General features: G+C 36.9%; 1 protein-coding gene across 4 annotated transcripts in view; it reads right to left on the bottom strand.

Annotated features, from left to right (window-relative positions):
* The window catches only part of CRYBG1 (crystallin beta-gamma domain containing 1), a 255,495-nt gene that overhangs the window by 31,168 nt on the left and 208,979 nt on the right, over nucleotides 1–15,348 (bottom strand). For all 4 annotated transcript variants that reach the window (XM_072642961.1, XM_072642963.1, XM_072642964.1 and 1 more), the window contains 7 exons: nucleotides 14,905–15,031; nucleotides 13,609–13,644; nucleotides 12,613–12,767; nucleotides 11,713–11,839; nucleotides 11,473–11,618; nucleotides 2,200–2,326; nucleotides 1,979–2,011 (listed from right to left, as the gene is read on the bottom strand). In XM_072642961.1, coding sequence (XP_072499062.1) covers nucleotides 1,979–2,011; nucleotides 2,200–2,326; nucleotides 11,473–11,618; nucleotides 11,713–11,839; nucleotides 12,613–12,767; nucleotides 13,609–13,644; nucleotides 14,905–15,031 — 751 coding nt within the window. The remainder of the gene's footprint in view (nucleotides 1–1,978; nucleotides 2,012–2,199; nucleotides 2,327–11,472; nucleotides 11,619–11,712; nucleotides 11,840–12,612; nucleotides 12,768–13,608; nucleotides 13,645–14,904; nucleotides 15,032–15,348) is intronic.

Below are 15,348 nucleotides of genomic sequence, written 5' to 3'. Positions count from 1 at the left end.
TTAAAAAATTGTAGCTTAAAATATATACTTATATATTTAATATATATTATTTAATATAAGATATAATTTAACATATGTTTATATATATACATATATGTGTATACATATATGTATATATATATATATATATATATATATATAATTTTCAACCCATTTAAATAACTTTGAGGTAGCATGGCAAAATGACATAGAAAGCCAGTCTCATAAGCAGGACACTAGAGTTTAAATCCTATGTCCAAAAGATGTGTGTGAATCTAGGCAAGTCACTTAAATTCTCAGAGCCAGACAACTCTCCAAGGCTTAAATACTTTGGCCACATTATGACAAGACAGGACTCACTGGAAAAGATCATTCTGTTGGGAAAGACTGAAGGCAAAAGGAGAAGGAGATGGAAAGACAGTGCCATGGAAGCAGTGACCATGACCTTGGACGGACTTCAGGAAATAATGGGAGGATAGAAGTGTCTGATGCGCTATAGTCCACAGAGTTACAAAGAGTTGGACATAACTGAACAATAACATGCAAGGTGAAAAATATATCATGGTGGATAGAGGGCTGGCTGTGGAGTCAAGAAGCCCTGGGTTTAAGTTGCATAGACTTGTACCAATGGAGGGAGTTTCCTCAGCAGGAAGTTCCTTAGACCACTGGATTCACAAGTCCCATTCCTATTCCTATTAAATAAGTCTAACTAACAACAATATCACCAGTATTCTCTGGCAACTTTTGGGGGGGGGGGGGTTGCTGTTGCTGTCATCTCCCTCATTAGACTATGAGCTCCTTGAGGTCAAGAATTCTCTTTTCCCTTTCTTTATATTCCCCAGCACTTAGCACAGTGCCTGGCAACCAGGAGGTGCTTAATAAATGCTTGGTGACTTGACTTTTGCTTTGATTTTTACAAAAAGAGAAATAATTAGGAAAGAATTCCTATATCACTAATGGCAGGTACTCTCCAAGGTAGCAATGATCAAAGGACAAGAAAGGGCAATTTATGGAGGAAATTCAAACTCAATAAACTCACGAAGAGCGGCTTAACTTTACTGAGAGAGAAATGCAAATCAGGACAACCTTAAGATGATAATCTTACACCCACCACAATTCCCCTTCACTCCCTAAAAAAAGGCAAAAAATGATAATATCCATGTTGGCAGAGCTGTGGGAAAATAGGCACTCAAATACATTGTTAGTAGGCCTGGAGATTGGCACAAATATCTTAAGGAATAGAGTGGCTTTATGGAACAAGTGTCACAAAACTGATCATACAACAATCCTAATGCTAGAATTCAAAATTATCATAAAAAGAAAAAAAAGCCCTATCTATACAAAAATATTTATACACTGGAAACAACCTTGTATGGCTCAAAATCAGAGACTGGCTGATTCCTAGATGGCACATTAATGTAATGGATTATTACGGTGCCATATAAATGATGAAGAGGAAATATAAAAGGAAATATTTGTTGTTCAGTTGTTTTCAGTCATGCCTGACTCTTCATGACTCTATTTGGGGTTTTCTTGGCAAAGATACTGGATTGGTTTGCCATTTCCTTCTCCAGTCCAAGAGGCAAAAGTGACTTTTCCAGGGTCACACAGCTAATAAGTGTGTGAGGCGAGACTGGAACTGGGGAAGATGAGTTTTCCTGACTCAAGGCCCAGCACTCTATCCATTGAACCATCCAGCTGCCCAACAAAGAAATATGGAAAGATCTATATAAAAATACTGCAGAGCAAAATCAGGGCCAGAACGTATACACACTCATTTCAGTTACATAATTTTAAAAAGTCAAAAGTAGCAGGACTTCAGATAGACCTGGATGAGGACACAGAACAAATGCATTTTTTTTTGTTTTTTTGTTAACTTATTTGGTTCTATCATAACCAATGCTAATGATCTAATGGAAGAATTCACTCTGTTGTTGTATCTTTGTTGTAGTTGTTATTATTAAATTTACAATAAAGCGTTTTTCAAAGAGTTACTTACTTTATTTCTCTCCTTTGGGCTAGTAAAGGTATCCTAAAAATTTTAAAGAAAAAAGAAAAGAAAATGAGCAGCAGATTTTTTAAAATTTTCTTAGTATGTGCATGGGGAGACATTTAAACATTTTTTTGTTGTAATCCATACATACATTTTACTGTATCAGTGTACACTACTTAAATCTAGAACTTTATGAAATGTATTTAAACAAAAACCCAACCTCTTACCAAACATATAGGTTGAACTGAAGAGATCTTACAATTCTTGCCTCCCCAGTCCTCAAAGCTAGTATATAATCCTTTATCAAGTATATATTGCTCTCCTGTGAAATCTGGATGTTCATAGGCCACCCATCTGAAAAGGAACAAAATCATAGACTTCTTACTGCTCATGAAATTTAGATATGTCAAAGTTTTCTAAATATTTCAGCGTAACATATATGAAAAAAGTTCTTCAGAGAGCTATCTCCAAAATGCCATGTGCTGTCTCAGGAAATAGGGGGTGCTTCCAAGAGGATTCATGTTCAAGTATGGGTTAGAACAGAGCACCTCTGGAATCCCTCTGTTTTAGACATTCGGAAAGTCTACATACGTTCCATAAATTTCCATTTATCTGTATTTAACTCAATGAAATTAAAAGACACTTGTTCCTTGGAAGGAAAACTACGAGCAATCTGCCCCACACACTAAACAGAAAAGATACATCACCTTGCCTGCAAGAGCAAGCCAAAGCTGTGGTTTTTCCAAGAGCGATGTACGCTGTAAGAGATGGGCTATATGGAAAACTGACCTCCAAAGAGTTAATGCTTTAGAATTGTAGTGCTGGAGAAGACTTTTGAGAATACCTTGGACAGAGAAGAGGTCAAATCAGTCAGTACTTAAAGAAACTCATTCAGACTATTCATTGGAAGGTCAAAGAGTGAAGCTGAAGCTTAAATACTTTTGGCCACATAATGGGAAGACAGAATTCATTGGAAAAACCCTGATGTTAGGAAAGATTGAAGGCAAAAGGAGATGGGAATGGATAGTAGTGTCATAGAAGCAATGACCATGACCTTGGACCAACTTCAGGAGATAATGAAGGATACAAGGGCTTGGTGGGCTATGGTTCATAGGTCACAGAGAGTCAGACATGACTAATCAACAATATACAAAGAGAAAAAAAGCATGTCATGGTAGCTAGAGGGCTGGCCATGGAGTCAAGAAGTCCGAGGTTGAAGTTATGCCTCTGTGTGACACATTCTAACTAGCTGTGTCCAATCACTTCATCCCTCAGTGCCCTCAAGCAATTCTCTAAGCCCATAAATTAGATAGGACTTGCCATCAGGATCAGTGGAGTGAGTTCTCATCAGCATAAAATCACAGGACCAGGCAAACCACTACAATGAGGGCAATGACAAAGATAAGGATAACCCCCCAAAAGTATAAGCACTGGAAAGAATGTTGAGAGGAAGGATAAGCACATAAATAATTATGATTTTAAAAAAGGAGCAGAAGGAGAAGTGAGATAAGTATAAAGGAAAAAGTGCCAGGCAAAGTGATATGTAAAATTTGAAAATAGAGAGGAGATGATGATGACGATGATAAACAGCTAAGACTTACGTAGCATTTACTATGTGCCAGGCATTGTGTTAAGCACTTTACAATTACTATGTCATTTGACCCTCACAACAACCCTACGAGGCAGGTACTATTACTATTATCCCCATTTTACAGATAAAGAAACCGAGACAAAAAGAGGTCAAGTGACTTGCCCAGGGTCACATGGCTACTAAGTTTCTGAGACTGGATTTGAACTCAGGTTTTCCCACTCCAACAGATCATTTCCACCTGTGGGAGGGGGGTGTGTGTGTAACACTAGGCAAAGATGTCACTGGAGAGATGGCATCTGAATTGAGCCTATGTATAAGAGGAAGCACATCAACAGGTAGGGATGAAATGGAAAAACTGATACCAGACTTGAGTGGATAGCACGAGCAAAGGCACAGAAACAGACAGGAACAAGAGGCGGAGAAGTCTATGTTTTGGCTCAACTATAAAATGTGTGAATGGGAAGAGGAAGAGATAAGGCTGGAAGAGAACCTGGAGCTAGACTGTGGAGTGGCTTGAATACTGGGATTCTGAGTTCATTCTTTATCAAGTTGGCATGGGGAGCTACCAAAGGGACTAACATCAGAATGGGCACCGATGTGAAAGCAGTTAGAAATTATTAATTAGAAATTACAAGAGTTTGAGAAAAGAAAAAGATAGGAACTAGGGTAGTGAAAAAGGAAAAGAGAAGAAAAAGAAGTGAGACTGTGGGAGTCATTATTTGCAGAGAACTGATAATCAAAGGCAGGAAGGGAGTAAGATCACCAGAGAAAACAGAGTAGAGAGATAGCAGGGCTTAGGGCAGAACCTTGCAAGGCCTCCGTGTTTCCCAGAAAAAGAAACAAAGAAGGAAGTAGTTTTCTAGTTCTGTCCTAATTTTTCTTTATGCTGCACAGTAACTTCTACAGGTAACAAATCAAAGTGATAATAAAAATCTTTTCTCACAAATCCTTTAAGCTCTCACTGCAGAATCTACATGGGAAAATGAAAGAAAGATCGTTTGATATTCATTTAGGTTTATCTTAAACCATATTAACCCCCAAAAACTTGGACTTCCAAAAAGAAATTTATAAGAGTCTTCCTCTAAGTGATCAAGCAAGAATTCTGTTTTCTGACTTCAACACCAAAATATTTCTACAGCAAGACAGTAAAGGGCTGTGCCTCTTTTGTAATAAACCACAATGACAAATATTATTCCACAACTCAAAATGATTGGCTAAGGAAGCGTTTAGCCACAACGCACACCAACTGTTAAAATGTATAGCATTTCTTTTCTCAGATTAAAAGATACAAATTTTTTTCATTCAAATTACATTTCAACACATTACTTTTAATCTTTTAAATTCCTCTAAGTAACATAATTGGCAGAGATGAGAATCTGACCCCAAAGTTAAACAGCAAAAAACAAACATCTCCAGGTAATCTGTTACTGGTTACACTCCATGGTATCAGCTTGCGATAAAACCACTTAATTAACCACACTAGCTAACAAGCAGATCAGTGTCAATGCAATTCAATACCATCCAATTTAACCATTTATTAAGCTCCTACTCTATGCAAGATCTTAATTTCTGATGAGTGAGAAAAGTATGCCATCCAATCCAACAAACATTTATTAAGTATCTAATACCTAAAAAAAAAATCTCTCAGATGAGCATTTTGAGAAATATCTCAAACTTAAGGGTATCCCATTATGCTAAATGGTTCCCTAGGAGCTTAAGCAATACAGTCTTTTATTGGTATGGTTTGCTGTTGCGGTTCAGTTGTTTCAGTCATATCTGACTCTCTGTGACACCTTTTGGGGTTTTCTGGGCAAAGATACTGCAGTGGTTTGCCATTTCCTTCTCCAGCTCATTTTACAGATAAGGAACTGAGGCAGACAGGGTTAAGTGACTTGCCTAGAATCACACAGCTAGTAAGGCCTGAGGCCAGATCTGAACTCAGGAAGATGAGTCTTCCTGACTCCAGGCCCACACTTTAAAAACTTGTTAGACTCTTCATACTATTCATCATACTCCAGCCTCACAAAGAGTGAACAAGGTGGCTAGTTCAAGTGTTGTTGTCCCCATTTTCCAGATTTAAAAAAAAAAAAAAGATGTGCAGAGGTTCAAGTAAGTGGTTTTCAGTCACAGGAATATCCTCAGATGTGCTGCTGCTCAGCGATGGCACAGACACTATCCAGACTAAGAAGAGAAAGCATCATCACTAGGTGGTCGACTCCTGGATGACGAATTCTTCAGCCATGGCAACCCATGAAACAAGGAAAAAATATGAAAAGTTGTGGGTGGGTTATGATCTGAACTGTTCAGAGGACCAGTGCTCACATCAGTGAGATCACTGATTCATCAAAACATGAAAGTAAGTCATCAGTAGCAGAAAGACACGAGAGAGCTCAAAGTGGAAAAGCTCATTTGAAAAATGCTCCCTTTTAGAAATTAGATTTGACCATGCATGATAAACTAGAGAGGGAGGAGGCCTTAGAAATCACCTAATTCAGCTCTTGTACTTCATAGAGAAAGGAATCCTTGTCTCAAGAGCAGACTACAAGGCCACACAATTAGTCACAGATGACAGCTAAGATCCCAAGTCACCTGTTGCCTACAGGGGAGTGGGGGTAGGGGGACTCTTTCCACTACATTGGGCTGTCTTGACTAAAAAGCACGACCTAAATAGATTTTGTCCTCTATGAAATATAATCTGCTTTCTTTCACATAATATTCCCATTAAGCCAGTACTAATAAATTCTACAAATCTAAAACCTCTAATGATAATACGACTGGATTAAGATTTGGTTACTAATCTAGAACAAAACAAAACCTCAAAACTACTCAACTACTCAAAAAAGCAGAATGTATGAGGAAGAAAAGAAAACCACAAAACTCAGATTCTTTATTTAGATTTAAAGTTGGAAACCACCTTGAAGGCCCTATTGAAAGGCAGTGTAGTACAGTGGAAAGACTACTGGATTTAGAGTTCAGAGGAACTGAATTCAAATCCTGCCTCTTTGACTTGCTGTTCTCATGACTTTGGACAAGTTTTTTAAGCTCTCTGGCCTCCGTTTCTTAAATTGTAAAATGTGGGGTGTTGTACTTGATGACTTCAATGGTCCTTTCCAGTTCTAAATCTCTAATACAATGATACTAGTGTTTAATCCCTTCATTTTATGCATAAGGAAACCAGGGTCCTGAGAGTCTCAATTAAATGATTTTCACAAGGTTTAGCAAGATTGCATTTGGACACAAGTTCCCTGACTCTAAATCTAATGCTTATTCCATCACCTACTCATCATCAGATCTTAGAAACTGACATGGAAAACACAGAACATGCTGCTGACTCTATTTCCCAAAATGTTTATTTTTCTTAAGCAACAGTCTTGTAAACAAAATGGTAGTGCCTTCTCCTTTAAGGCTATATTCCACCTACAGAGTATGCTTCTCATGTGCACACATTCTCTCCCTCATTTGAAAGCAAGTTCTTGGAAAAGGGGGACTATTTTTGCTTTTTCTTTCTATACCTTCCCCTCCCCCAACATTTAGCATATCACCTGGCATATAGTAAATAAATTAATCCTTGTTGACAGATTAAATCACACCACATAAATGAAAGAACACCATATTAAGAATCCTAAAATCCTATGTGTCATTAATTATTCAACCTGGAACAATCATTTTACCTTTCTGGGCCTTAGTTTTGCTCATCTATAAAATGAATGGCAGACAAGAAACAGGCAACTTATTAATGGCCTCTTTTGAGCTGGCTTTACAAATCTCATTTGATCTTCACAATAATCCAGGGAGATATTTATTATCCACATTTTGCAAATGAGGAAACTGAGGCAGACAAAGGTTAAGTGATTTGCCCCGAGTCACACAGCTAGTTAAGTGTGTGTGTAGCCAAATTTTAACTCAGGCCTTTCAGACTCTGGGTCCAAAGTTCAACCACTGTGCTACTCGAATGCAGTTGAAATATATGATTTCTACAGTTTCTTTCCTCTCTAGAAAGGCTTGGTTTAAGGAAAGTTAAAATGGCCTTAAAATATACTACAAATGCTCATATCATCAATCTGTGGTGGATATACAGTGGACAAGCTTCAGCTAGGCAACAGAAGAATTGATTTTCTGTGTGTAGAAAGGCTCTTTTGTGCCTCCCATTCCACGTGCTCACCTCCAAAAACAAAACCAAATCACGATTTATAAATGAGACAAATTAGGGCTAATTACTATATCACAAAAAGCTCCACTGCAGTGTTCAGTGTTGCTTTCCAGTTACAATACAGATCACAAAAATCTGATTCACACACCTTTTCATGTACCTACAAAGCAAACAAGTGAGGTTCATTTCTAATTTCTAGTAACTTCTCAGAACCACACTATCTACAGACTAGAACTATTTGCCCAAGTCAAATCAAATCTCTGAAATGGATGGTTTTTTTCAATATCCCCTACAAGACCTCACTTACTTTTAGCAAGAAACTCTCCAAAGGACTTGGGATCTCATCAGTATATTTCCTTCAGCAACTGAAATTCCAGCCCAGGCAGGCCTGTTCAACTATGAAACTTTTGTCCAAGTGTGACCATAAGTTCCCCACTGGAGGGGAGTGTCCTCCCAATACATTAAAGGCTTTCCTTATACTCTCTTTACGCTGTGTAGATGTTGGCAGAGCATGTCCTATTCCAATATTGTATTTTCAGATTCCCAAAGTGACTTGTTTGGCTCTAAAATAAAATTAACCTTTCATTTATAGCTATGTAATATGTCCTAACTTTGTCTATACTATCTGAGTGAATTTTGGGGAGGTTGGGGAGGAGAGACAGACCAGGAGAGTTTGGGGAATAAAATAAGTGAATTACCTATTAGATTTGAAAGAAATACCTAACACCAAAATATACCAATCTGGATTCTTGAGAGAAGGAAATTTGGCCCACTAGGAAGTTACACACAAGGCTAACATTTAGTATCACTTAGTATCATTTCCTCCATAGGGCTGGTGTATCAAAAATGAAGGTGTCCTTACTTTCCCATAATCAGCCTCTAAAATCTACCAGATACATCATATGATACATAAGAGGTACATAGAGAGATAACATAGATAGATGATACATATGTGCTAAACTCACATCCTACCAAATCTAGACCTAGATTTTTTTTTTTCTGCAAAGAAAATTCCTCACTGCTTCTCCCTTGAGTGGATGGAACATTGTGCATTTCGAGTCTGTACCTGAACAACTCCTTGTTTACAGCATTAAAGAAAAAGTCACAAGTGTCGACAAGCCCCAAGCAGATAGCAAACTCACTCTGTAAAATGTGTAGCTAACAAAAATTCAGGTATGATTGAGGTAATACGCTCTTAGTTTTTCTGTAATGGACCAAGAAAAGTAAAAGTAGCATCACTTTAATTTTACTGTGCTCCCTAGATTCTAAAAAAAAAAAATGCTTAATTTTTCTGGGAGAAAAATTTCAAAGAGAAGAAAGTTTTCACTCAGAGTAGATATAATGTTTCAAATTATTTGGGAATATTAATAATTAGTATAGCACTTGAAATCTAATTAGTAATATGAGAAGGATATTTTCTCATTGCCATGATTTTTTTGTAAAAACTAATATCACTTCCTATAAATTCACTGGTCAGATTCAAAAGCACCTTCCTTAAACATTATTTTCTGTTCTAGAGCAAATAAATGCGTCACCAAGGGTAATAAAAGCACTGAGTCATCCCAGGAGCTACTCCAACAAAACAGGTATTTCAAAAAAGGTTACCTGTTAACAGATCTACTTCTTAAAACATCTATGATATGTGATTTTCTCAGTGTGGATACTTTCTGTTGAAATCTTCAGTGAGAAATAAAGATCCACACTAAAACACTTTTTCACTAATAAAAATAATACAAAAAAAAAAACCCAAAACCAAACAAAGAACTTGGCTCTAACCCTGTTTTAGAAAAAAGGAAAATAAAATTTACCGGACACGACAGTCTCCACTTTACAAATAGGATATGCTCCAAAATATGTGCATTCAGAGTTACAATTTGGGGTTCTTTTACTTATTTAATACATATTTATTTAAGGCATGGTGCTAGAATGTGAGCAGAAGACACAGGGAGACTGGAGTTGTGATTTCATTGGTAGAGGGAACTTCTAAGAGAAGAAATTCACTCTACCAATGTAAAAGATACCAAGCTGGAATAAGATGGCATCACCAAATCTCAGAGTTGGAAGGGACCATAGGGCAACAATACATGTGGCTAATCAGGCCTAATGCTTAAAAGTCTCCAGGTAGGAGGAACCAACTAACCTCGCAAACTAGTCCATTCCACTTTTGAATATCTCCAATTGTTAAAAAATTTTTCCTTACATCAAGTCTAAATATGCCTCTGTTTAACTTCAATCCCTTGTTCAAATTCCATCCTCTTCCATGTCAAATACTTGAAGACAGCTGTCATGTCCTAGCCTTCTCTTCTCCAGATTATACTGCCCCAGTTCCTTGAACCAATTCTCATTTGGCATGACCTCAAAGCTCTTTTCCATGTGGGTTATCTTTCCTAGGACATTGTCCAAATAACAAAATTCTTCTCTTAAAGTGCCCAGAATGGAGCACCAGATGTGCTCTGGAGATTGTAGAAAGTCCTAGAGACTATGCCTCTCTTGATGAGGTCCAAGATCACATGAGGCTTTCTGGCAACCAAGTCTCACTGCTGACTCATAAGAGAACTTGCGGGCTACTAAGGAGTATTATAATACAAAACACTGATAACTATAATGCAAAATGCTACATGATAATTGCATTAGGGAGGTACAAAATAGTGCTAAGTGCAGTTACTGGGGGAAGGCTGTTACTGATAAGTCAGAGAAGACTTTATGGAAGCAATGTCAGTTGAGCTGGGTTCTTTAAAGTAATGGCAGTGAGGTGAGATATTTCCAAGTCTCTCTTGCATGTAAAGAACACGAATAAGTCAACCACAGGGCATATCTGTACATACCTGCCCCCCTTGTAAATGTAAGAACACTTCCCAAAGTAAAGTGTATTGACATTCTAGCAAGAATTGAGCCAAAACAAAGTAAATCATTTCATTCCAGACCTGGAGTTCAAGGCTGAGTGGGATCCTTTGATGTTTTATGTTTTGTTAAATACAGTAATATGCCATTGTGAAGCCTTAGGGGAAAAGGCAAAGGATGGCTCAGGTGATGGGTACAAAGGTTCCACTTTTATTTTACTTACGTGAGCTACTGAATAGCCTTGAAGGAATTCAACTGAATAGTTATGTGCTTCTTCTCACAGGGTGAATGAGGGTGAGCTGGCCACTAGTTTTTATATACCTGAATCCATTCCTTAATACCTTAGTATACAATAGTTTCACCAGAAATAAATCTAAGAGAGTGTACCATTCAAATGATCTGCATTAAGAAAAGTCATGCAAAATGATTCAGTACAAATAAAGAAAAGCCAGGGCAACATTCAGGACATCCATGGGGAACCTGCACCCTTGAGGTCACATGTAACTCTCTAGGTCCTCAAGTGTGGCCTTTTGACTGAGTCTTAGAACTGGCCTCGAGGCCATAGATTCCCCACCCCTGCTTTAGTACAGAATAATACATCTATTTGTGTCTAATGGGGGAGGAGGAGGAATAGAGAAAGGAAAAAAAATTTACATGATAAACTTGGTTGTATATTTAAAAGGAATACCAAGTTGTACAGATTTGCAGTTTCATGTACAATCACCTTTTATTATACTATGTTATGGAAATAAATGTATTTTTAAAAAATCACTCACAATGAGGATGGATGGACTCTAGTCACTATGTTAGCGAGATCATGGAACCAAAGTTTTCAAGTAAAAAGTAGGCAAAAAAAATTAAATATGCTAAACCATTTCATTTAAATAATAATTTCTAAAAGGCAGATGTTTTACTTACACTCCACTTAATACATTAATGGACTGTGTCTTCACTCCATAGCCAGTATCTTTTAAATTGGCAACAATTCCTAATACATCAATATTCGAACCTTTGGTTCCAAAGTTTCTTTCACTATACATTATCATGTGAGCATTTGAAAAATCCTAAAAAAATGAAGAACCAAAAGGTTAAAAGATTTATATTTGTAAATTAATAAGAGTATTCAAGTATGGACTATCAGTTTTTCTTCGCACTTACACCTAATATAGGCCGTAAAGACTTCAGTTCTCCATCATAGCCACCCCAATCTGGCCATTCCTTATATTCACCTTCTTCTAGCAAATACTGATGTCCCGTAAATCCTGGTTTCTCAAAAGCAACCCAACTATGAGAGAAAGACCAATAAGCAGTTAAAATTCTATATAGTTTTTTAAAAAAATCTGTATTCCATTTTTCAATAACAAAAATAATTTTAATTTTTTCTCAATTTTTTTATTCATGTTCAACAACTAATAAAAATTATAAGACAGGATTCATGAGTTGCAGTTATGGGTCTTCTGCTCTAAAATGAAAGAAGATTAATAATATCATAATAAATAACAAGGAAACGTGTCAGGACTTTCTTGAGGAAGCTATAAGCCATTGAGATGTACGCATTTAACAACAGAAGAACTACGTGAAAAGAGCTTTACATCAAGTCAAGAAGAAAACATAATTTCAGATAATGGAGTTCTTGAAAAGGTTAGTAAAAATAAGCCATTTAAGGTCATCTTTATAAACAATGGAAGGTTCAATTGAATAATTCAACATTAAATAGGGGAGGCAGTCTGTAACAATCCAGAGACAATCTTAAAAAAAAAACAACTTCCTTTACTATGTCCAATCATAATTTGGCTGCAGTATGGTACTAATAAGGCCAATAAAATAGACTGGATTTTGTCATAGTTCAGCGATTGCTGCTTTCCTTATTCCAACTCTACTTCCGCTCTAACAGCCCACTATCAACCTCTGAGACATGTGCTGATGGCAGTGGAGGACTACTAGGGATATATATTCATTATGCTGCTGTGTCTCTAGCACCACTTTTGCATACAAAGGACAACACGTGGATTAATTTATTAGGGAAAAAATTGATACTAATGATTTCTTTCCACTTACATGCCTCCCAGAACTTTTATAGACCCTACTGATTTCAACAGCAAATTATCTTCACCAGCTTCCTTCGTTCCATCTTCTTCTACGATGAAATCACACATTTCTGTTTCTAGTTCCATACATTTTCCTTCAAAAAAAGGCTTTTCATAAATAATAACCTATAGTAGAAATGAAACATGCCATCAATTTGTAAGAAGACATGCCAGACAGCTCAGTATTAAAACAACCAGTTTAAAAATGTTTATAACTATTGCAACTAAATTGATGTCTTTTGTCATACTTTACTAAGTTTATGAAATAAACCCGTTGAAAGATTATTTTACATGTAATTGGGGAAAAAAATAAAATGTTGTTTTTAAAAATTAATACAAATATGGCATTCTGTGAGAGGCAATTGTGGTATGTAAAATAAAAAGTCAGCCCCAGAGACAGGATGTTCACCTCTGACACTTTTATCTATGTGATCCTAGGCAAGTCCCTTAAAGATAACTAGGTGATACAGTGGATGGTACAATGGGCTTGGAGTTAGAAAGACCCGAGTTCAAATCTTGATTCAGATACTTATTAGCTGCATGACTCTGGGCAAATCACTTAATCTCTTCCTGCCTCAGTTTTGTGAACTATAAAATGGGGATAATAATAGCACCTGTATCACAGGGTGTTCTCAGCAACAAATGGGATTATATTGTAAAGTGCTTTAGCACAGTGCCCAGCACATAGTAAGCCCTGTATAAATGTTAGCGATTATTACGGACCTGGGCTCAAGCCCCACCTTTGACAATTCTTGGCTATGTGACCCACCTTAGGAAATGTCACTTAACCATTCAACGTCCCCAGTGACTTTCTCTAAAAATATACTACAGATGAGTGGACAATCTGCACCAAGGTTTCCATCTTAGGAGTTCCCTATGTTGATAACATCACAGGCCCAGACCTACTCCTATTCCTGCCCCAACTCCCAAAAAAAGAGACAATGGAATGTATAATTTTTTTTTTTACCTTTGGATCTGAAGGAAATTCAACTTTGCGACCACCCTGAAAAAAAGGCAAAGATTCATCATTCTTTTGGGAGCAGTGTGGCAAAACATAAAGATCAATAGATTTAAGAATCAAAAAATCTAGGCTTCAGTCCTGACTATGACAAGAGCTATGTAGTTTTAAGAATTGTTCCCAAGTTCATAAAAGTCAGGGTAACCAATCCCTTCCCCCCACTCCCATCAAAATGTACCTTAAACCAAACACTGTAAGAGATTAGATCCTTTTACAATGGTTGAATGAATGACAGACATATTGCTAGACAAACACTCATAAAAGACAACCAAAAACATCCTGGTGAATGAATTTAACAAGTAAAACACTGAAAGCAGTATCAGATAGGACAAAGAACACCAGTCTGGAAGTTAAGGAGACCACAGATCTGACCTTGGTTCTATCTGTAAATTGAGATAACCGAACAAGATAATCTCTATGGTCTCTTCCAGTAACAATGTTGTATAATTCTAGAAAAAAGTTTAGCCAAGTACTAAATTTCAATCAAATAGAAAGCCTGTGGTATTCTTAAAAGTGTAGGGTGTCTACAACAACCTTAGTTCAGTTTTAAGCTGCTAAAGCTTAAAACTAGGACTTTTGGAACACACTCTGCACATCTCTGATGGCCCTTAAAAAAAAGAAGGGTACATACAGCCAACTGGGTTCAAACTCCAAATATGAGGTGTGGCTATTTAGCAACAAGATTGGTTTAAAAAAAAAACATGCTCATATACTCAATTGGGCACTGTCTCTTTCAAAGAAGTCTCCTTGGAAGGCAGCTATAAGCTTATTCCAAAAATGCTGCAGCTGCTCTTAAGTATTTTTTAAAACTCCCCATTTGGAACTTCATTGAGAATCTGAAACACCCACAATCTTGTAAATATCCACAATGCCTTTGAGAAGGGACTTAGTCAGAGTCAAAGATCATTTGGAGCCAAGTTTGATGAATAATATGATTGACTCAGGCTGTGTAATAATATTTTTGATTAAAAGTGAGTAACAAGGTCAAGGGGAGGGGTGGGGCTGAAATTGTCTTTAGTAATAATTCCAAAAGATTAGTTTCAAAAAAGATTTTAAGCAATTAATAATATCATTAGGAATGTATATAGTCATCCAAAGTGATCACTTGGGAGGTCAATGCTTATTTACATACATGAATTCTGTCCAGTACGTCTATTTTTAAAAATTCTTTCTGCTATTATAGTCATGTCATGCTAATAATACCAGATCAAAGGAATCCTATCTCACAGAATACTATCAGTTTACCATTTTCAGGGGCCTCATTGATCCAATGTATGCTTCTTCTGTGTCCCAGAAGGATAAATCAGGATATTCACCAGGCTCAAGGACAAAAGGAATACCCTGAAAACCCGGCTCTTCATAAACCAGCCATCTAAATAAGCACCCAAAAAATGGCAGAAATTAAAATTCATAGTTATTTGAATATGAGGTCTCCCTGGAAAAACAAGGCTTAGTCAGGCAGGTGTTCATAAATAAGTAGAAGGAAAAATAAACTCAAGGTAGGAAGTTTAGATTTTTTTTTTTTAATTAAGTTGTTTTTTCTTTTTTTAAATCACTAGCATAGGGAGCTTTTGATGAAGGACCTCCTCTACCAAGGCAGGTTAACACCTGCTCTAAACATATTCAGACTGAAGGCAAGGATTCTCCAACTCCTACTTTCACTCTTCAGACGCCTTTTTTCTTAACTTC

This window comes from Notamacropus eugenii, chromosome 2 (genome assembly GCF_028372415.1).
Source record: "Notamacropus eugenii isolate mMacEug1 chromosome 2, mMacEug1.pri_v2, whole genome shotgun sequence".
Lineage (NCBI taxonomy): Eukaryota > Metazoa > Chordata > Mammalia > Diprotodontia > Macropodidae > Notamacropus > Notamacropus eugenii.
This window is presented reverse-complemented; position numbering and strand designations above follow the sequence as displayed.